This window comes from Microcaecilia unicolor, chromosome 4, assembly GCF_901765095.1.
Source record: "Microcaecilia unicolor chromosome 4, aMicUni1.1, whole genome shotgun sequence".
In the NCBI taxonomy this organism is placed as follows: Eukaryota; Metazoa; Chordata; class Amphibia; order Gymnophiona; family Siphonopidae; genus Microcaecilia; species Microcaecilia unicolor.
The window spans coordinates 36,421,805-36,445,903 of record NC_044034.1 but is presented as its reverse complement, the minus strand read 5'-3'; the positions used below and the strand labels follow the sequence as shown (position 1 = coordinate 36,445,903).

The 24,099-nt window shown below is 45.4% G+C and overlaps 1 protein-coding gene across 1 annotated transcript in view; it reads right to left on the bottom strand.

Annotated features, from left to right (window-relative positions):
• Positions 1-9,145: 9,145 nt before the first annotated feature.
• The window catches only part of CCDC83 (coiled-coil domain containing 83), a 75,587-nt gene continuing 60,633 nt past the window's right edge, over positions 9,146-24,099 (bottom strand). The window contains exons 10-11 of the mRNA XM_030199758.1: positions 21,019-21,161; positions 9,146-9,328 (exon numbers count right to left, since the gene is read on the bottom strand). Coding sequence (XP_030055618.1) covers positions 9,146-9,328; positions 21,019-21,161 — 326 coding nt within the window. The remainder of the gene's footprint in view (positions 9,329-21,018; positions 21,162-24,099) is intronic.

Sequence of the window (24,099 nt, the reverse complement as noted above, 5' to 3'; positions counted from 1 at the left end):
AAGGTACAGCCCTCATAACATAATCTTAAAAAAAAAAAAAAGGTACAGTCCAGGTCCCAAAATCCCTCAGCAAACGCTCAGCTCCTCAAGACCTCAGGTCTTCTACTAGGGCATTAGCTTTCCCTTCCCCCTCCTTCAGAAGGGTTTAGTAAGAGTTCAACACACTTCCAATATAGCACAACAGTTCAGAACAAATCTTCATGGACAGTCTTTGCACCATCAAACCAATACCATAAATCACCTGCCTTTTCACAGCACAGAAGGAACCCTGTAAGGAGCAGGGTTGCCAGTTTCTCCCACCTCTCAGCACCACGCCCAGTGTGGCCTTCTCCCCTCCCTTCAAGTGCTGGGCAGGGCAACCTTTGAATTCTCCCACTCCATGGTAGCTGGCTCCTCTCCCTTAGGTATCTCTAGAGGCAGGCTACTTCCTTCCTCCACATACTCTATGGAATCGCTCCATTCATCTCCCCTCTCTCCTGGTGACTGAGAGCCTCCAGGAAATCTGCTCTACCCTTCTCACAGCTGGAGGGAATTATATACTGATGGCGAAGCCAGGGAAACTGAGCTTCATCCTTCCCTCCAGTGCTTTTTTTGTAGAAAAAAAGGTGCCGGTACTCATTATGGGCGGAGCCACCACATATGGCTCCACCCCTATGATACCCACACCAACATTAGCCACACCCCTTATACCAGCCATGACGCATATAAACAGACATCATTGAAAATATTATACTAGTATAGAAGAAAAAAAATAACATGATTTTTTCATTACAAATAATTTCTGTAAGCTCTTACAGCTCCAGTATACCCAGTGCAAAATAAGACAGCAGATGTAAATTCTCAAATTGGACATATTTCAAACACTAAAATGAAAATAAAATGATTTTTTTCTACCTTTGTTGTCTGGTCACTTTGTTTTTCTATCCTATCCATATTGGTCCCAGTCTCTGATTCTGCTGCTCTCTTAACTCCGTTTCCAGGGCTTCCTATCCATTTATTTCTTTACTTTCCTCCTTTCTTCTTTATTTCTTGCCCTCTATGGAATTGACTGGAGAAGGTATAACGTGGATCCAGTTTTTGCCTATTTTCTCCATCCATGTGCAGTTTTTCTCCTCTTCCCTTTCCCTCATCTCCATCCATGTGCTGCATCTTCTTTTTTCTTTCCTCCCCTCCATCCATGTCCAGCACTTCTCCTCTCTCTTCCCTCCCCTGTATCCATATAAAGCAAAATTCTCTCCCCTCTTCTCCATCCAAGTCCAGCATTTCTCCTCTCTCCCTGCCAACCCCTCCATCCATTCATGTCCAGCAATTCTCCTCTATCTCCTGCTCTCCCTCTCCATCCATTCCCAGCATTTCTCCTCTCTTCCCTGCCCTCCCATCCATGTGCATCTCCTTCCTCTCTTCCCTCTCCTCCATCTATGTCCAGCATGTCTCCTCTCTCCCCTGCCCTCCCATGTCCAGTGATTCTCCTGTGTCCCGTCCCCCCTGCCATCCATGTCCAGCGATTCTTCTCTGCCCCCTGCCATCCATGTCCAGCGATTCTCTCTTCCCTGCCCTCCCCTCCCATCCATGCCCAGCGATTCTCTCATCCCTGCCCTCCCCTCCCATCCATGTCCAGCAATTCTCTCTTCTCATCCCTGCCCTCCCCATCAATGTCCAGCAGTTCTCTCTTCTCTTCCCTGCCCTCCCATGTCCAGCAGTTCTCTCTTCTCTTCCCTGCCCTCCCCTCCCATGTCCAGCAATTCTCTCTTCCCTTCCCTCCCCTCCCATGTCCAGCAATTCTCTGTTCCCTTCCCTGCCCTCTTCTCCTATGTTGAGCAATTCTGTGTTCCCTGCCCTCCCCTCCCAGCAATGTCCAGCAATTCTCTGTTCCCTCCCCTCCCAGCGATGTCCAGCAATTCTCCGTTCCCTGCCCTCCCCTCTCCCATGTCCAGCAATTCTCAGACTCAGCAGCGCGAACAGTACAGGCACCGATTGAAAGAGGCTGTCAGCATCGGAGCTTCCCTCTGCGAGTCCCACCTATGCAGAAACAGGAAGTTGTAACAACATAGGCGGGACTCGCAGAGGGATGCTTCGACACTGACAGCCTCTTTCAATCGCTGCCTGCAACGTTCGCGCTGCTAAGTCTTTAAAAAAAAAAGTAAGGTGACCAGAGGAAGTGCAGTTCTCGCCGGGAGGGTCGCCGGGGGGGGGGGGGGGGGGGGGGGGCAAGGTGCCGGTACGCCGTACCGTTGCATACTGGCGCAAAAAAAAGACTGCCTCTCCCCCTAGTGGGGAAGGGAGTAACAGGCTCACCCTGCCTCGAGCCATTGCTCCCCCTGCTGGGGCAAGGAATCCATTCCATTTTTTTAGGACTACTCTCTTCTCTCATTCTTGCAAGGACTTCTGGGACCCATAGTTCTGGCCTCAACTGCTTCACTGGGGAATCACTGGGGCTTGCCTTGTCACAACTTGTCCACATTAAATCTCATCTGCCATTTGGATGCCTAGTCTTCCAAATTCCTAAGATCTTCCTGCAATTTTTCACAATCCACATGCATTTTAACTTTCAATAATTTCGTGTCTACAAATTTAATCACCTCACTCATTGTTCCTATTTCCAGATCATTAATAAATATGTTAAAAAGCACCAATCCGAGTAAAGATCCCTGGGGCACTCCTCTATTCACTCTCCTCCATTGAGAAAATTGGCCATTTAACCCTACCCCCTGTTTTCTATCCATCAACCAATTCCTAATCCAAAACAGAACATTGCTACCTATCCCATGACTTTAATTTTCTCAGGAATCTCTCATGAGGGACTTTGTCAAATGCTTTCTGAAAATCTAGGTACACTACATTGACTGACTCACCTTTATCCACATGTTTATTCACACATTCAAAGAAATGAAGCAAATTGGTGAGGCAAGACTTCTCTTGGCTGAATCCATGTTGACTCTGTCCTATTGTATATGTGTTCAGTGACTTTATTCTTTATAATAGTTTCCAACATTTTGTCTGGCACTGACACGGCTTACCAGTCTATAATTCCTGGATCACCCCAGTGCGTATGTAAGTTATAGAATTCTAGCACTCACACACTGTCAGTTATGCATGAAGGTGCTAATTACGAACTAAGCGGTATTCTATAACTTTAGCGTGCAAACTGCTAATATGTAAACGTAAGGGGTGTTCACAGGGGGAAGCACATGGGCAAGGCATAGCGTGTGCAACAGTTATACTCATAATCTATAAAACACTGTAAGTTACACACTAAATTGCTGCATGTAGGTGTGCATATTAACTCCTATTGACATAGTGAAAATAGGCATGCCTAAATGTGAGTGTGTTTCTGCTGACTTATGCTAATATTCTGTAAAACCCTTGCTCAGAACGCACAAATCTGATATTTAATTTCTAGCACCAAGTTACAGAACTACCCCCCCCCCCCCCCATGTGTCTTAGGGGCCCTTTTACTGAGGTGCCAGCGGTAGTTCTTCCCCGAGCACGCAACATTTCCGGGGGAAAAAGAAAACCCCAGAAATGGCTTATGTGGCAATAACCCGGCGGTAATCAGGCATTGCCGTGTGCTGCCCGGTTACCAACGCGGGAGGGGAGCCCTTATTGCCACCTCAATGGGTGGCGGAAAGGGCTCCCTGCCGCATGGCCATGCGGTAAAAGTTCTGGGAGCTTTTTTACCTACTGCAGTAAAAAGGGCCCTGGCATGTGGGAAAAACGGCCCCCGCCGCTAGCGCAGGGCCCTTTTTCCCACAGCTTGGTAAAAGGACCACAAAAAATCATCAATGAGTTCTAAAGTACCCTCTGTAAGACTTTCCTAATTCTCTTTAATCAATTTGACACAGAGATTATTTAACAGTTTTGATCAAGATAAATAAAATCTGACCATGAAATGTAATAAAAGTAAACAAAAAAGTATCCAAGGCCATCAACGGGCACTTAAAGCTTAGCATATACAAATAGACATTAGCATGCGCTAAGTACCATATGGCCCAAAGGTATAAAATAGGATTACTACAGTTTAGCATGTGCTAATGGAATTAGTGCATGTTAAATGCTGCACAAAGGATCCCCATGGCACTTAAAGGCACTAACATATACTATCTAATATAATCATTTGTACCTCAACGTTCTATGGCTGGCTGGCTGGGTTCGTAATATCCTGACGTCAGCAAGCCTCCAGCGTTCCCTTCCCTCTCACTGTCCCGCCCTCGCGTAAAGAAGAAATGACGTCAGAGGAAGGTGGAACAGTGAGAGGGAAGGGAACGCTGGAGGCAAGCTGACGTCAGGATGTTACGAACGGATGGGAGGGCAGGGCACAGGACAATTGCTGGACATGGAGGCGAGGGGAGAATCGCAGGACACGGAATGGAGGGCAGGGCAGAGGAGAATCGCTGGAAATGGCAGGGAGGCCAAGGCAGAGGACAATCAATGGACATGGAGGGGAGGCCAGAATCCTGGGATACAGAGGGGAGGGCAGGGCAGAGGAGAATCGCTGGACATGGAGGGGATGGGAGAATCGCGGCACACGGAGGGGACGGCAGGGCAGAGGAGAATCGCTGCACATGGAGGGGAGGTTAGAGTCACGGGACATGGAGGGGAGGGCAAGGGAGAGAGAAGAAATCTCTTAGATGACAGCCTTCTTAGGGCCCATTTCATTTTTGACGAAACGGGCTTGGTTGCACTAGTTTATATATATTTCATCACAGGAAGAAGCTCTTCATGGAGCCCAAGATGGATGTATTGGTTTTATTTTATTTTTTTTTTTTTAATTATAGGGGAGATTAGTGATAGACTATTCTTAACTACTTATGGTCTTCAGATTTTATTTACTACTAATGTGTATACAATTGGTTCTATAAACAGGCAGGCTTTGGTAGATTGCTCTCTTCATATGCCTAATTCTATCGAGGATCTGATTAGAGATAGGAAACAATGATCATATAGAAGTAGAACAAACAACTAGAAAATGTTATAGAAAGTAACATACATACATAGTAACATAGTAGATGACGGCAGAAAAAGACCTGCACGGTCCATCCAGTCTGCCCAACAAGATAAACTCATATGTGCTACTTTTTGTGTATACCCTACTTTGATTTGTACTTGTCCTCTTCAGGGCACAGACCGTATAAGTTTGCCCAGCACTACTGTCAGTTAATGGAATTACATAAGATGCCTGGCTCCAACTTAATACCTGTACCAGCGAATTTAATAAGCAATTGGGTTGTTGACAACAACCTGGCTCACCTCAGATAATGATCCAATTCTGAATGAATTGTGCCCTATAGGCTATACATTTTTATCTGTATCAAGACAAGGGAAGAAATGGGGTGGTACTGGTATTTTATATAAAGATTTTTTTTTTACAGTTACTCTGGAAGAGTAATTTACTTCACTATCTTTGGAGATCTTATGCTGTAAAATATCTGATTCTTCCCTAGTACGTTCTATGCACTGCATTTTATTTTACTGTCCACCAGGTAAATGGCTAGAGGCCAGAGATGATTTTTTATGAGTTTGTAGGTAAAGAGGTGTTAAATTCATCCTACAGCATATTATTAGGGGATATAAATCTACATTTAGAACAATGTGAACGTGGTGGAACTGAAAGCATTTTTGGAAGGATTAGACTTTGTTGCCTGTATATTCATCAATTAATGAGAAAGGCAATCAGTTAGATCTACTGGCTTATTCTCATGGGTTTGAAAAGGATATTACTTTTTCTGATCTAGAATGGAATCAGATTATTTGGTCTGACCATTTTCAGGCATCTTTCACTGTATATTGGCTGAAAATCTTACCAGATAGGGAAAGAACTTTTAGATCTAGCCCAATGAAAAAAATTCTGTAGACCAAAAGGCAATCCATCCCATTTCTAGAATGATATAAATTTGCTAATTCCTCTGAGGAAGGAAGATCAGATTGCTTGGATAAATGATTGGAATAAACATAGTATAACAGTGTTAGATAAAATAGCCCCTATTTGTGAAAAAAAACATTAAACAGGCAGGTAATAAATGGTTTACATCGGAGTTAACGGACCTAGGGGTCCTTTTACAAAGGCGCACTGAAAAATGGCTTGTGGTAGTGTAGGCGTGGGTTTTGGGCATGCACAGAATCATTTTTCACCGCACCTGTAAAAAAGTCCTCTTCCCCCCCCCCCCCCCAAATGGACATGTGGCAAAATCAAAATTGCTGCACACCCATTTTAGGTCTCAGACCTTACCACCAGCCATAGACCTAGCAGTAAAGAATTTGGGCGGTAATGACCTACGTGCATCAGATGCTACTTGGCGCATGTCCACTACGCGTGCCAGAAAATAAAAAATATTTTTCAGATGCGCATAGTGGACGCTCACCAAAAATGAAATTACCACAAGAGCCATGCAGTAGTCGGGCAGTAACTTCATTTTGTCATGTATTGTGCGTGCATAGGCGCCTATGAGACTTAGTAAAAGGGGCCCTTAAAGCGTAACTATAGGTCTTTAGAGAGACTGTGGAAAAGATGTGGAGAAGGGATAAAACTAATCTAAATAGATCAAACTGAAAGAGCGCTATAACGGCATATAAGAAAGCTATAGCTACTGTAAAGAGGAAACATTTTACAGATATAATAACCAGAGATATTACTCATACTGATAAGCTATTTCAAATAGTTAATTCTTTAACAAATACAGCGCATATATCTGAGATCTCTGGAGATATACTACCTACTTCCAATCAGTTAGCTCAATACTTTAATATAAAGATTAAATTGCTCTATGAATCTTTACAATTACATGACTACTATATAGCTAACTTCTATTTTAATTCATTATCTGAAGAGGGATGTTTAGTAAATTGTGATTGGAATAAGTTTCATAAGGTAACCATGGATGAGTTGGACACCACATGTTTGAAATTTGTAAAATCTCACTGCTGTCTGGATAGTTGCCCAACACATATGATGAAATACACGTCCAAGGTGTTTAAGAAATCCTTACTGTATTGGACTGATTGGGAGTTTTCCAGAAAATTTCTCGAAGATTATTCTTATGCCTATTGTAAAAAAAATCCAGCAGTTTCAAAGGGAGATACAGCTAATTATATGCAAGAGGCACCTATTCCCCACTTTGTAAAGATAATGGAGGCCTTGGTAATATAACAGTTGGTGTCTCATTTGTTGTAATCATGTTACAACAAACATTACAAGCAGGTTTTCATGCTGATTACAGCACTGAGACCCTTTTAATCACATTATTAGATCACATGAGAAAATGTCTATGTAAGGGTGAAGATGTCCTTATTATGCAACTGGATTTATCAAGTGCCTTTGATCTGGTGGACTATGGGATATTATTGGAAATTCTAGATAAACATGGTGTATCAGATAATGTCTTAACCTGGTTTAAGGGATTTTTAACCTGTCTTATTGTGCAAAGTTTCAGGGAGAAATATCTGAGAGCTGGTCTCCGCCTTTGGGACTGCCCCAGGGCTCTCCATTATCGCAAGTTTTATTTAATGTTCTTACATTCTCCTTAGGCTATACTCTGGAGAAAGAAGGTTATACAAGCTTCATCTATGCTGATGATATTACTTTAATCTTCTCTGTTACCACCACTTTTCAGACCCTAATTGATACTGTCTCTCATTGCATTTTTACTGTTACTAACTGAATGCTATCTCACATCTGAAATTGAATAAGGAAAAACTAAATTCTTATTAGTAGGGGCACAGCAGAATAAAGAACTAAGATCAAATCTGCTGATTGATGGGAAATGTTTTGCGCTTGATAAACCTATAAAAAGTTTGGGTGTTATACTAGATAATAAATTATCCATGGGGCATCAAATAAATTCCATAGTATGGAGTGCCTTTTATACAATAAGAAAATACAGTTCAAAATGCGGCTTTACGCCTAATATTCTCTCTACATAAAACTGACAGAATTACTCCCTATTTTAGGACTCATTGGTTGACTGTTGAGGCGAGGATATTTTTCAAGTTGGGCTGTTTACTATGGAAAATTACATTTGGACAAGTTCCATTATATATGACCACTCTTGTGCATTATACATTGGCAAGTTGTCTATATAATCTCTGGAAATCGACATATCTGATCTCCCGACTTTTAAAGGAATTACTTCAAAGAAGCTTTTCAATTGTTTGCTTTTCAAGCTGAAAAAGTTTGGAAATTCCTACCAGATAATCTTAGAAATATTACTAACTACACCATTTTAAGAAAGGTCTGAAGAAGCAATTGTTTCAGATTTACGTGACAAAGAAATAATCTGATTATAGATACGTTTATGTTCTATCATCATTATTATTATTATACGATACTGCTTTAAGGTTTAAGTATTATCTTATATTTACATTGTGTAATTTCCTAGACTATTGTGTTCTAGAATCTTGCTGTAATCCGCTGTGAACTATATTCATGGGAAACGGTGGGCTATAAGTGAACTAACTGTAACTGTAAGATTTACATGTGTAAAAAATGCCACATGTGTAAATCAGCATACATGTACAAGCTGCACTTTGGCATGCACAGATTTTAAAGGGAGGCTTTCTGGACAGACTTTACAATTGTGTACACATATTTGCCAATTTTGTTTTGGAAACACATGCATCAAACATTTTTCTCATCTGAATTCATTCCAAGGCATGCATAACACTGTCAGCTAACTGTTCGCATGAACCTGTGATTTGGAAAAGTGATTCAGAGAGGGATTGTACTTGAATCTCTGGTGTTCCAAACCATCTCAAAAAGCAAGAAAACTGAGTTGCTGGCGATCAAATCCTTAATTGTCTCCCTTCAGTCATGAAGATTGCAAAATCTGCTCTTTACATATGTTAAGTGCCAGCAAAATCTGTCATTTACACATACAAATTCCCAAGTGATATGTGCCATCAAATAGATATATTTTTCCCCACAACCTTATATGTGTTTTATAAAAGGCTACACACCACGAAACACTCACCAAACCTTTTGTAAACATTTGCAAAATGTACACGTTCTGACTTGAATATCCTTTTCTGATTCTGACAACCAATACACAATTAGCCTTCAAAGCTATAATAACCTTTTTTTTACAGTTTGTAAATTTTCCTGAGTGCTTACTGAAAGAGCAATTGTAAAGTCTATTTTCACCAAAGATGTACCTTATTTTAATGAAAAAGTAGATTTTATGAGTTCATATGTGATGGGCCACTTTGGCCTGGTCGTCTCAGAAATGTCTTCAATGTGTCCTTTCACAGATGCATCTTTTCCATCCTTTTGAATAGATATAGCACGACCAACTATGCTCATCAATTTCAACTCCAGTGGACCCAGCCGTAAGTATTCCTAAAGTGAAATGTGGGAAAATATATTTAGTATTTTATAGCAATTAAATGGCAAGAAGAAACTACTTATTTTTTCACATTAACCCATTAGTGCCCACTGTTCCCATATGACTTCTTATGAGAACATTGGGCACTAATGGGTTAAAGTAAGGCCTGCCATAACTTTTATGAGGTATGTGTCAAGGTACAGAGACCTACTGAGACCTTTCTTATCAACATTTAAGATCATTCAAAAGCGCTCAGTTGACAGGTATAAAGCTCTTAGATTCTGCCAACAGTAATGAATCAGCAGACTAAGAGGGTTAACTGGTCCTTATTTGCCATCATCTACTTAAGTTATTATGACTAATGTTATTTTTAAACAATAAAACGCAAGAACATTTTTATTTTTCCTGATGACAGTTGATCTTTCATCAGCCTTTGATCTGGTTGAACATGCCTTCACACTTATTAGATTGCAAGATATTGGAATTACAGACAATACCTGGTGCAGGTTCATTCATATCTTCCTCACAGAAATTATCGGGTCTCTTGGTTGGCTGAGACTTTCCATCCTTTTTCCCTTGATTATGGTGATCTCTAGGGATCACTTTTGATCCTGATACTATTTAACATCTACCTGGCTCCCCATGCACTCTAATACAATACAACTGTTGCACTATGGCAGATAAGTCTTTATAGTCCGCCGTTTCAGGAATGCCTGTGACCTGCACATTATTATACCATGTGCGGTTCTCTAAGTCCTCTATTTTATAAAGAAGGTCTCGGTGTTCTTCCTGGAGATCCGTCACCAGACGCTGCGTTTCCCATGCTCCCGTTTCACAATGATCAATTCGCTCCTCCACCTGGTCTCAACAGGAGCCCATTGTTGCCAGGCCACATTTAGTTTCCTGAACTGCCTCCATTATCTGTGTTTTGACTGAGGCAATGTCAGTTTTCAAGTCTCCAAACCAAGCTTGTAATTCCATCACCGTGATCCCTGCTGGGACCGCAAGCTCCTCCAGCCTCTGATAGACTCTCTCTGCGGGTCCAGTGTGCACCCAGCTGCTGAACTACGTGGTCCCTTTGTTGAAATCTACTCTCCAGTTTTCACCGGTGCACACCCCTGTCCGCCTTGGGTTTTGGATGCCATCAGATAACTGTATTAAGACGCTGGTTGAGACTAAAATCGCTGAGCTCCAGGTGCAATACTTCCACTGGGGGGGGGGACCACCACGACAAGTGGAGCCCTTAATTCTGGCTTCCATCTTTGCCGATGACGTCAGTCCCTCCCGTCAGGACATCCTTCTTTTTAGGCTTGGAAGTATCTTCCGGTTTGGTAATCGCCATTGGACATCCTGATTTTGGGCCTTCTCTAGTCCCACCCGTAACACACTCCTTTTTTATAAGGTACTGGGGAGGGAAAGGCAGGAGGGAGGGGGTCGCTAGACCACCAGGGTCATTTGCTTGGTGAGGGGTGAGGTCTACTGGACCACCAGGGAATTTTGTCAGAGTGCAGTGCATCAAACCTCTTAAATGCATTTGACAGTTCCAGCTTGCAAACGGTGAGCAATGCACAAAGGGAGAACCATGTATCTCACTTGCATGCATCACTTTGTGCATCACTCGCTAATTGTGACTTGCTAAAGTTTAGAGATGCAGCTGTATTTTACGGCTGCCTTTATGCATGGAGCCCTAAGTGAGGGAGGCAGCTGTGGGAATTGTTGACATGTGACATCAACTGGCCAAAGTCAAGAGCTATAGCTGCAGGTTTACAGAAAACATCCTGATACATGGGCCTCAGCCATACTATGGGATCTTTTTACTAAGCTGTGGTAAGCACTAGTGTATGTTTATCACAGCTTAAAGGTGCTTCCCTTGGAATATGCTGAGGCATTCCACAGCAATTCTGCAATCTGCATGTGCAAATCGCGTGCAAAAAAACTATTTTAAATTATTTGGAGGTTGGGAGTGGGCTTTTCTGTGCTAATCAGTTAGTGCATGATTAGCAAATGAGCCCTTACCACCTACAAAACAGGTGGTGATAAGGGCTCACGTGCTAATTTTTGTTAATGGCTGTGCGCTAATGGCCAAACATATAAAGAGGAATCCAATAAAATTTATATGGAAATATGATGTTTGATTTTAACAAAATATTTCTAAAAAGCAAGAAAAAGACCTCAAAATGCCCGACCGCTTACTTTCAGTTTTCGGCGGCTTTAACTGGGGGCATGGTGTTCATCACTGGTCATAAAAACCTTGCTTGGAAGGAATTATTTTAACTTTTATTTCCAAAAAGATTTTAGCAATTTTGCTCTTTTTTACAAAATTTTTTTTTAATATATTGACAATATCAATGCTAACTTCAAATTTTATTTGGTTCATAAAAACCTTCACTTATTCTCATGAAGTGCTATAAAGTGTCACCCACATTGCCCAGTGTGGGACATTAACAAGCTCTAAATGTCCTTAAGAGCACGTGCAGCAATCCCACCACACATGCACGAGTGCCCTCTCATCTGCCACTAGAGCGCGTGATTAACAGTTTAATACTCTAGCTCGAAAAAGAGGAGACAACTCCAAGGGGCGGTGGGAGGGTATGTGAGAATATATAGCCTGCTGTCCTCGGAGAATACCTGCTACAAATATCTTCACTTTCGCCAAGGACAAGCAGACTAAAATTCTCACATGTCATGTATCTCTAGCTACCAGGCTCACTGGAACCAACAACCAATGACGAACTGCACTTCACAATGGTGAGGTCAGAACATAGATGAACCAGAAACCACATGCAAATTGTTGAAAGTGTAGCCTGGGACAGAATGTAAAAATGGTCCTAGGTGGGTGGAGTTGGATTCTAGAACCCAAAGTAATTCTGCAGCACTGTCTGCACAAACCGACTATCACATCAGGTATCGTGCTCAAGGCAGTAGTGGGAAGTAAATGTATGTACTGAAGACCATGTTGCAGTCTTGCAAATTTCTTCAAAGGAGGCTGAGTGTAAGTGAGTTAAGGACGCTGCCATGGCTCTGACTTTATGAGCCATGACATGACCTGCAAGAGTCATGCCAGCCAGGGTATAAGCGAAGGATATGAAATTTGCCAGCGAACTGGAAATAGTACGTTTCCCAAGGGCTACTCCCATCCTGTTGGGATCAGAAGATACAAAAAGTTGAGAGGATTGTCTGTAAGGTTTAGTCCATGCCCACTAGAAAGCCAATGCTCGCCAGCAGACCAAGGTTTGCAATGCGTCCTCGCCAGGATGGGGATGAGGCCTAGGTAGAATGTTAGTAGAACAATGGACTGGTTGATATGAAAATCCAATACAACCTTAGGGAAGAATTTAGGATGGGTATGGAGGACCACCCGGCTGTGGTGAAAATAGCATAGGGTGCAGACGCCACCAAGGCCCAAAGCTCACTGACTGTACAAGCTGAAGTTATAGCCACTAAAAAGATGACCTTCCAGGCCAAATACTTTAGAGGACAAGAAGCAAGTGGGTCAAAAGGAGGGTTCTTCAGCTGACTGAGGATGATTTTGAGATCCGAGGACACAGGTAGAGGTTTGAAAGGGGGCTTTGTTAACAACAGACCCTGCATGAACAGAGTCACTGTGCAAAGAGAGGCTTACTGTCAACAAGCTTCTGATGAGCTCTGATTGCACTGAGATGAACCCTGACAGAGTTGGTCTTGAGACCTGACTCAGAGAGGTGACGCAGGTATTCAAGGAGGGATGATGGAGGGCAAGAAACAGAATCTAGGGACCTGCCCGCACACCAGACGGCAAACCTCTATAATTTGAAAGAATAACACCTATTGGTGGAGTCTTTTCTGGAAGCTAGCAAAACTCTGAAAACACCTTCAACAAGATGCAAGGAAGCAAACTCTAAGCTCTGAACATCCAGTCTGTGACAGCCAAAGACTGGAGATTGGGATGTAGAAGGGACCCCTCATTATGATGGCTGGGAAACACTTGAGTCTCCACAGTTCTTCTGAGGACAATTCCAGAAAATGGGGGAACCAGATCTGCCTGGCCCAATAAGGGGGCAACCAGGATCATGGTTCTGCAGTCTTTCTTGAGTTACAGGTCAGTCCTTCCTACTAAAGGAATGGGAGGATACGCATACAGAAGACTAGTTTCCCAATGAAAAAGAAAAGCATCCGACTCTACTCTGTCGTGGGCTGGAAGCCTGGAGCAAAATTGGGAAACTTTGTGGTTGAAATGACTGGCAAAAAGATCAATCGAGGGTGTGCCCCATTTCTGGAAGATCTTGCAGGTAATAGACATGCTGAGAGGCCACTCAGGGTCACAGAACCCGGCCCAGCCCATCAGCCAAAGTGGTTTTTTGGGGGTTTTTTTTTACATTTGTACCCCGCGCTTTCCCACTCACAGCAGGCTCAATGCGGCTTACATATACAGGTACTTATTTGTACCTGGGGCAATGGAGGGTTAAGTGACTTGCCCAGAGTCACAAGGAGCTGCCTGTGCCTGAAGTGGGAATTGAACTCAGTTCCCCAGGACCAAAGTCCACCACCCTAAGAAGCACCCCATGTCTGGATGCACAGTGCCACATTTGCACAGGTTCCTGGCAAAGAGGGGGAGATCCTGTGTCCCCTTGTTTGTTGGTGTAGTACATGGAAACCTGGTTGTCCGTTTGAATGAGGACAACTTAGTTGGACAAACAATCCTTGAAAAGCTGCAGATCGTTCCTGATTGCCCATAGCTCCAGGAGATTGGTCTGAAGCAAGGATTCTTTGGCTGACCAAGCCCCCTGAGAGAGATCTCCCATGTGAACTCCTCACCCTAAGTGGGAAGCCTCCGTCATAAGCATCTGTTGAGACTGAGGAGTCATAAACGGGAGCCCCAGAATCAAACTGGACCAAATTGTTCACCAAAGTAAGGACTAGACTAAATTGGGTGTCACAATGTTGAGATCAACCAGGTTCCCTAAGGCCTGAGACCATTGGGAAAGTAAGGTCCACTAGGCGGCTCGCATATGAAGATGCAGCCTGGGAGTCACATGAATGGAAGAGACAACGTGACCCAAGAGGCGCAACATCTGCCGAGCAGTAACCTGCTGGAGAGAGCTACTAGAACATATGCCTTTGGCAGAGGAAGAAAAGCTTTCACTTGTCACGTGTCCAGCAGGGCTCCAATGAACTCTAACTATTGAATAGGAAGATGAGACATGAGGTACGGCAAAACAAAGCCGAGAAGTTCCAGCAGTTGAACAGTCCACTGCATGGACTGCTGAGCCCCATCCTGCGACATGCTTTCTACAAGCCAGACATCTAGATAAGGGAAGACATGGATCCCCAGTCTGCGTAGCAATGCAAGACGTTTGATGAAAACCCTGGAAGCCGACACCAGACCAAATGGCAGTACCTAGAACTGGAAGTGCTGAGCCCCTAGAAGAAAGCAAAGATCTTTTCTGTGTGCATGAAAAGTTGGAATATGAGTATAAGCATCTGCTAAGTCTACAGAACATAGCCAACTGCTTTCTTGAAACATGGGGCGAAGAGAACCCAAAGAAGTCATTCTGAACGTTTCTTTGACTAGATACTTGTTCAGAGCCCTTAGGTCCTGAAGGGGACATAATCCGCCAGTTTTCTTCGGCACAAGAAAGTACCTGAAGTAGAAACCAAGCCCTTTCTCTTGCACTGGAATGAGATGGAATGCATGATTTGATAGAAGAGCAGCGAGTTCCTCTGCAAGCACTGGCTCATGGTGAAAACTTTAGGTTTGTGCTCTTGGAGGGCAATGTGGAAGTCGCTGATGACAATGCAAAGCGTAACCCAGATAAACAATATGAAGGATCCACAGATCTGACGTGACGTTTTGCACACGCCGAACCCCTGCGCTTTAAACTTCATTGGCTGCCTGTACAGGAGCGCATTGCTTTTAAGATCTGCTCCCTAACACATAAAATCATCTATGGGGCTGCCCCGGATTACATGCTCCCCTTGATCGACCTTCCGCCTAGAAATGCCAACCCTGCTGCTCGGTCCTATCTCCACCTCCATTTTCCGAATTGTAAGGGTGTCAAGTACAAGAAAATCTTTGCCTCGTCCTTCCGTTATTGGAGTCCCAAACACTGGAACACGTTACCTCGTCACCTTAAAGCTCAAGTGGACCATGCCCTTTTTAAGAAGTTGTTAAAGACATTCCTCTTTGCTAAGACTTACCCCCCAACTTACCATGTTGATTGATGCATCCCTTGTCCCTTACCCTGCCTAGTTCACGCTGTTAGTTTCTCCCCTCCTATTTGCTTCTTTTATGCTTGCCTAAGCTTTTAACTTTGTACTCTTATTTAATTCTCTGTAAGCCACATTGCGCCTGCATGAGTGGGAAAATGTGGGATATAAGTAACAAATAAATAAATAAATAAATAAATAAAAGGCCACATTTCCTTGAAAAACTGAGCCTCCCTCTGACCGGCAGGTTGTCTGGAATGACTATTGGCACAGTGGTGGCTATGCTCTACTGGAGCCAGTCAAAAACTAGCACCTGGTTTTGACTGGGCTGCTGGGGTAGCCTTGGGGGGTCTGTTCTGCTGTGAACGGGCATGCTGAGGCTGAGGCTGCCGAGACGGACGAGCAGAAAGAAGGTATTTTCACCTTTGCAAAGCATAAGAAGGCCTTCTAGGTTTACTTGAAAAATGTCTAGATGAAGTAGACTCAGAAGGTGGTTGAAGGGAGAGAGTATCAATGTTATCAGTGTATTTCCTGATGAGGTCAGCGATCTCCTGAACCTTTTCTCCAAAACTGTTGTCTCTCTGACAGGGAGTATTTGTCAACCTCTGCTGAACTGCAGTGTCCAATCAGAGATACACAGCCATGCGAGCCTACATATCACCATACTTTGCACAGAGATCCTCGTTGCCACTTCATAAGTGCCAAAGCTGCCTCTAGCCAAACATTTATGGCATGCCTCCTACTGCTTTAGTAACTGACATAGAGAAGCAGCATGGTCTTGAGGGAGAGAATTGGCCAAGTCCATCAAAGTGTGCCAGGAAAAGGCTTGTGTAGAACTGATAAGATTGAATGCAAGAAATAAGCACAGAGGCCTGTCAGAGAGTTCACCTAAAAGAGTCCAAAGTTCTAGCCTCCCTACCCGGAGGTGTTGAAGCATAGGCTTGAAAAGTTCTATCTCGCTTAAGCGTTGACTCCACTACCAGAGAATGGTGACGCATCTGGGGTTTGTCAAACCCTGGTGTACTTTGAAGGTGATACATTAAATCTGCCTTCCACAGGATGACAGAAACTGACAGCGGAGATTCCCAATTCGATACCAGAACATCCGCAGAATAACATCTGAGAACGCCTCATCTGAGAAGTATTGCAGATCTTCATCAGACTCCCATGAAGTCTCCTCATTGGTATCGGCAAAAACATTTCTCATGGGAAGGCCGAAGCTGACACCGGCAATGTTGAGGAGAATGCTGCATCCTCGAATACGGTGACTCCTTCTCAACCAACATCGAGGGAGTGGAAGAAAATGTGGCAGTGGACACCTGGGCCACAAGCATCATCAATGTTGGAGGCTTCACCGCAGACTGGGAGTTATGTGGTGCATCAGGCACTGTCATGGTAGGCGCAAGCACCGTAGAAGCTGATGGACGCCAGTATAACATCCCCACTAGGATCACGGTCCAGATGTGCTCCTTGAGAGAAGCCATCAAGAAAGGCTGGGAAACTGGGTCAAACAGGCTGCTTATCTGCTGGGGTTAATACAGATGGTTGGTCCTGGCTGCATACAGACCCATGCATTGCAGTGGCATAGCCACAGGTGGGCCTGGGTGGGCCAGGGCCCACCCACTTAGGGCTTAGGCCCACCCAACAGTAGTACACGTTTAGCGGTAGCTGGAGGGGATCCCAAGCTCTGCCAGCTGAAGACTTCCCCCTGATAGTAACAAAAATGCTGCTCTCCACGATACTAGTACCGGCGACTTCTCAGTTTTCAGCACATGCCTGCTGCAGATTGCCAAGGTGGAGCGAAGCATTTTCCCACCAGCTGAGATATTTTTTTGGTGGAGGGTAGGGGGGAGAACACTTGGTGCCCACCCACTTCTTGCCTAGGCCCACCCAAAACCTGCTGTCTGGCTACGCCCCTGATGCATCGGCGCCACTGAAAAGGAGGGGAAGCTGACTTCCTGGCGCCAACGTTTGCAGGAGACCGAATAATCCTGCAGTACCCCTGTGCTTTCGACGCCATGCATCAAGGGAGACTCGGTGCTGATGAGGACGACATGGAATCAGCACATGTCCTTGGGGCCAGGTCCAAAGATGATTGATGCCAGAAGTCCTGCAAAGCAGGCTGTATCAAGATAGTTAAGGATGCACTCAATGCTGAGACACCTCCCACATCTAAACCAAAGGAAGCAGACATATGGACACTGAATGCCAGTACAACACCCGACTGCGATTCCACCACTGAAATAGTCAATGTCAGAATCGATGACACAGGTGCAAACTGCACTCCAAAGAGTTTTTGCCTCTGCACAACTTGGGCCATCTGAGTTCTTGTCTTCATACAAAGACAAAGAACAAAGGCAGAACGGAGATGGTCAGACCCTAGACACTGCATACAAGAAGAATGTGTACTGTTGCCTGAAACAGTTTGGTTGCACCAGTCACAGCACTGAAAACCGCTGGCAGCTATATAAAAAACCTGTATGGCACCAAATTATCAACACTACAGAGAAAAAAGAGAGCACTAAGCCCTTTTGATTCAGAGCCAAAGCTACCGGCTATAGAAAAGAAAACGTAGGGAAAAGGAAAAAAAATAGTGTTTTGTTTTTGTTATTTTTCTATAAAACACAAATCTCAGGCAGAAAATACATAACAATCGAAAGAAGCACAAATTGCTTAAAAAGATGAACGCACCAGACGCTGTGAAGAGCATGACAGAAACACATCAACTTCTCATGGTGGATGGAAAAAAGACCTGTTGATCCCACACTCTAGTAGCAGATGAGAGGGCACTCACAAATGTGCAGTAAGGATGTTGCGCATGCTGTTAAAGACATTTAGATGTTAATGCTGTTCACCTGGCGACGCGGGTGATGTCATCCTACATGTGAGAATATTAGCCTGCTTGTCCTTGGAGAAATATGTATATGCATACATATACATCTTCTAACAGCAGTGGGAAGAAGGATCAGTTGTTTTTTGTGTATTCCCAGAACATTTGATATCTTAGCGCGCGCGCACACACACACACACACACACGCTTGTCTGTAACTTAGAACTGAAAATCTAACATTTTAAAGAAGTCAGCTTCGAATTAGGTCTGTAGATATGAAGGAACCCCCTTACTAAAGGGTGTTAAAATTAACACGCAATAAAATGAATACTGTAAAACGTATTAAAACGTTTTGCAATAATTTCCCACTTTCCATGCACTAACTGCGTGGTTTTTTAAAAATATTTTTTGGGAGGGGGCATGTAATGGTGGGGAATGGGCTTAGAAGCATTACTCAGTTGGTGTGTTCTGACCAGAGCACACTAAGGACTAGATTCTATATGTATCTATCTCATGGAATGGCAATGCCATAACAGGTTTTTGTAAGCCACATTGAGCTTCCAAATAGGTGGGAAAATGTGGGATACAAATGCAATAAATAAATATAGTACCTAAAAAAAAATCAATGCTGAAACAAAATGTGCCTAGGTGTAGTCTATAAAGTACACCTAAATTTAGGCGTACTTTATAGAATAAGCCTAAAGTTCCACATGGTTTATAGAATACACCGAGTGCCTGTCCATGTGACTAAATTCAGTCGCGGTCTGTTACACCAAGTAAAACTTGGTATAAATGCGAACACCTAAATTACGCAGTGACCGGGTGTATTCTATAACAACGCGCATAGATTTTAGAAACGCCCATGACCTGCCCATTCCACACCCTCTTTTCAACTACGAGTCTCAGAATTTACAAACATCACGTTACAGAATACACTTACAGGTGTGCGCATAAATTCTAATTAATGCAAATTAGTGTCAGTAATTGCTTGTTAAGTGGCAATTATCAGTACTGACTGGCTTGTTAACTAATTAAGTTACACTCACAAATCCAGAATATGAGTGGATTTGCATGAGCAACTTAGGTTGTGCTATATAGAATCCATGGGTAACTGGACAATGTAGACAATGTGGGAGCACTGAGCACCTCCTAAATAGGAGGCAGAAAGTGCTCCCACGTTACGTTTTTCCAGATACTGCTAATGGCAGCATTAAATGCACAGCTTGATTTAAAAAAAGGGAAAATGTTTTTAAAAAGTGTTGTGTTGAATCTGGGTTTAGTGGGCAGGAAAGTCCTGCATTAAGATGCCCTAAGCCTAGATTCTAATGCCCTTAATTAAAAGGGCCCCTAAATTAAAAAGAAAAAAAGAAGGAAGGTAAGAAAAATGAAAAGAAACCTACTAAAAGAAAAGAAAATTGAGTTTCAAGGGATTAGCTTTTGAAACTTAAAACATTTTTTTGAAAAATTCATAGTATCCTCAGGAGCTTAGCCTAGAATGAGTGGCAGAGCTGGTGGTTGGGAGGCGGGACTAGTGCTGGGCAGACTTATACGGTCTGTGCCAGAGTCGGTGGTGGGAGGCAGGGATAGTGCTGGGCAGACTTATACGGTCTGTGCCAGAGCTGGTGGTGGGAGGCAGGACTGGTAGTTGAGAGGCGAGGATAGTGCTGGGCAGGCTTATACGGTCTGTGCCAGAGCCGGTGGTGGGAGGCAGGGATAGTGCTGGGCAGACTTATACGGTCTGTGCCAGAGCTGGTGGTGGGAGGCGGGACTGGTAGTTGGGAGGCGAGGATAGTGCTGGACAGACTTATACAGTCTGTGCCAGAGCTGGTGGTGGGAGGCGGGGTTGGTGGTTGGGAGGCGGGGATAGGGCTGGCCAGATTTATACGGTCTGTGCCCTGAAGAGGACAGTAGCACATATGAATTTATCTTCTTGGGCAGACAGGATGGACCGTGCAGGTCTTTTTCTGCCGTCATCTACTACGTTACTATATAGAAGCAGTTTTTACAAAGGATGCCCAACTCAGAATAAAAATGTCCAATTCTCATTTATTTTAGAACAGGATCTGTCTGTTCTAAAGTACATGAGAAATGGATGTCCAAGTGCTTGCTAGGTCCAGCATTAACATCCATTTTACAAACTGAAATGTCCAAACTATGAACAGGACAGAATAAAGGACATGGCCATCTTTATGGCAGCATAGGAACATCTATATGGAAAAGTAGCCTAATGTTTACAGCAGTTGGCTGAGATTCAGGGCAAAGAACTAGAGAATGCTGGTTCAAATACCACAGCAGCCCTTTGTAATTTTTTTTACACTGAAACTTCCCTTACTCCCTTCCAGTGGAGAACTGTTCAATCGGAGCATCTTTCTGTAATCTGGATATGCCGAGTACCAGGTCTAAATACAGATGTCCACCTTTTTGGACATGGATGTCCCTTCCCCTTCTGACATTGGAGTTGGACATCCATATTTTGGTCCCTCCCTAGTCCAGCTTAAAATACATCCAAACCATGGTCCCTGGCTTTACAAAATTGGAATTTGGATGTCCGTGCAATATGGATGCCTCAATACCAGCTTTCAGATGTCCAAAACAAGAATGTAGCTTCTAAAATAACCACCACAGTTTCCCTTTAAAGCAATAAAACCCTGCAAAATAACAAATCACAGATGATTTGAAATATATTACCTGTAAATCCTTTCCGTCACCATATAATATATCGGTGAGATCTTGAGAAAGTGACTCTAGGAGATTGCTTTTCTTTAGCTCCTCTTCGTCTGATAGATAAGTATCTATCATACTTTCTGGTGTTGCATGCTCAGCTTCTATATCTACATTTTTGGGGAAAATGACATTAGACAGCTTAAACAGCAAAATACAAAAGAGTCCTTTTACCAAGGTGTGCTAATGATTAGCATGCACTAAATAAGACAAGATGCTCATTATATTCCTACTAGCCGTTAAGCCTGTAAAAACGGGCGGGTATTGGAATGTTTTTTTCCCCAAGGCCCCCCTCCCGTTGCAGCTGCAAAGCCCCTGCCATCCTCCTTCCCTGCCAGCTCCAAGGCCCCCTCTGTCCCTCCCTCCCAGCTCCAAGGCTCCAGTCCTCCCCCCTTCCCAGCTGCAAGGCCCCCTGCCCTCCCTCCCTCCCAGTTCCAAGGCCCCAGGCCCTCCCCCCCAGCTCCCAAGGCCCCCTTCCCTCCCTCCCAGTTCCAAGGCCCCCTGCTCTCCCTCACAACTGTAAGGGGCCCCATTCCCTCACAACTGTAAGGGCCCCCCTGCCCTCCCTCCCAGCTCCAAGGCTCCAGTCCTCCCCCCTTCCCAGCTGCAAGGCCCCCTGCCTGCCCGCCCTCCCTCCCTCCCAGTTCCAAGGCCCCCTGCCCTCCCCCCAGCTCCCAAGGCCCCCTGCCCTCCCTCCCTCCCAGTTCCAAGGCCCCAGGCCCTCCCCCCCAGCTCCCAAGGCCCCCTTCCCTCCCGCCCTCCCAGTTCCAAGGCCCCCTGCTCTCCCTCACAACTGTAACAGCCCCCCTGCCCTCCAGCTCCAAGGCTCCAGCCCTCCCCCCTTCCCAGCTGCAAGGGCCCCCTCCCTCCCTCCCAGTTCCAAGGCCCCAGGCCCCCCCAGCTCCCAAGGCCCCCCCCCCAGCTCCCTCCCTCCCAGTTCCAAGGCCCCCTGCTCTCCCTCACAACTGTAAGGGCCCCCCTGCCCTCCCTCCCAGCTCCAAGGCTCCAGTCCTCCCCCCTTCCCAGCTGCAAGGCCCCCCGCCCTCCCTCCCTCCCAGTTCCAAGGCCCCAGGCCCCCCCAGCTCCCAAGGCCCCCTTCCCTCCCTCCCAGCTCCAAGGCCCCCCTCCTTCTGAGACGTCCCATGTCCCCTCCCCCCCCCAAGGTAGCCGCTACCGCCCCCCCACCCCCGGAGTCGCCACCACCCCCCCTTCACCCGGCCCGGGCCCTCTCTTCGTTATTGAACTTACAGCAGCGCCGAAACAGCAGCAAGCAGCAGCTCCCGTTGGCCTTCCTTCACTGCCTGTGCCTCGCCCTCGTGTGACGTCACGTCAGCGAGGGCGGGGCACAGGCAGGGAAGGAAGGCCGACGGGAGCTGAAGCTGAGCTGCTGTTTCGGCGCTGCTGTAAGTTCAATAACGAAGAGAGGGCCCGGGCCGGGTGAAGGGGGGGTGGTGGCGACTCCGGGGGTGGGGGGGCGGTAGCGGCTAGCTTGGGGGGGGGGGGAGCGGTAGCGACGTCAGCGGTTCCCTCCCTCCCCTTCAGCGCAGTTTCCCTCTCTGTCCCGCCCCCCTTCCCCCGTCATCACGTCTTGACGCGGGGGCGGGACAGAGAGGGAAGTCTCTACTGCGCATTTGCAGGTGAGTCGGTCACTTGCCATTTATAGGTTTGATGGGTGTCTTATAAATTTAGTGCACACTAATTGTTAGCACATGCTACTTTAGTAAAAGGACTCCAACGTTAGCAAATGATATGGCATGTAGGAAACATGATAATAATTCACATGTAATATAATGATTTGCTCCTGCAACGTTCCAATGTGTCTCTCTGCGTTCGTAACCATCTCCTGACATTACTCTCCCGAGGTAGAAGCCTGCTTGCCTGACGTCAGGAAATGTTACTGTTCGAACCAGGGAGGCAGGAAGCCCCTCCCTCCCAATTCCGGGGTCCCCCCTCCCTCCCAGTTCCAGGGTCATCGTCCCTCCCGGCCAGTTCCAGGCCCCCTCCCTACCGAATTTTAAAAGTCATCCTGACTTACCTCGCATGGTAAAAAACGTGCAGGCTTGGCCCTTACTTCACTTTTCCCTTCTCTGTCTCTCAGCTCTGGTCCCGCCCATGCGTAAACAGGAAATGAGGGCGGGACCAGAGCTGAGAGACAGAGAAAGAGAAAACTGAAGTGCGAAGCCTGCATGCTTTTTACCGCTGCTGCCAGCCGCCTTAACCCTGACGAGGTAAGTCAGGATGATTTATAAAATTCGGAGGGAGGGGGCCTGGAACTGGAAGGGAGGGAGGGAGGGATGACGACCCTGGAACTGGGAGGGTGGGAGGGAACTGCAAGGGAGGGAGGGGGACCCTGGAACTCGGAGGGAGGGGGAGACCCTGGAACTCAGAGGGAGGGGAGGGAAAGGAGAGAGAGAGAGGGGAAGGAGGGGGGACAGGGGAGGGGGCTGCAGACCAGGGCTTGAGTGAGTTCCCAAAGTGGAAATGCAAACTCAGCTCCAACTAGCCACTTAGCTTTTCCTTTTGATTGCCCACTTCTGATTATAGGCAGAATATAAATATTAAATGAAATGAAATTCCACTCGTAGTAAATGTGAATCACCAACTACAACTACCATTGTAATTGGCAGCATCAAACAATTCTTTTATATGAGTGATAATTCTAGATTCTATACAGGATTAGACAGAACGTCAATATAAACTCTCCCAGTTCTTTAACACACACATACCAGCTTATTTTCGAAAGTGATCGCCGGCCATCTTCCGACATAAATCGGGAGATGGCTGGCGATGTCGCAAACGTGGCCAAATCGGTATAATCGAAAGCGGCTTTTTTGACAGCATCGCCGCTTTCTTGTTGCCTCGCCGGCGAAAGTTCAAGGGGGCGTGTCGGCGGCGAAGCGAAGGCGGGACATGGGCGGGCATGGGCGTGGCTACCAGATGGCCACCTTTCGCCAGCTTTACTTGGTCCTTTTATAATCACGACCAAGCCTCAAAAAGGTGACCCAACTGACCCGATGACCACCGGAAGGAATCGGGGATGACCTCCCC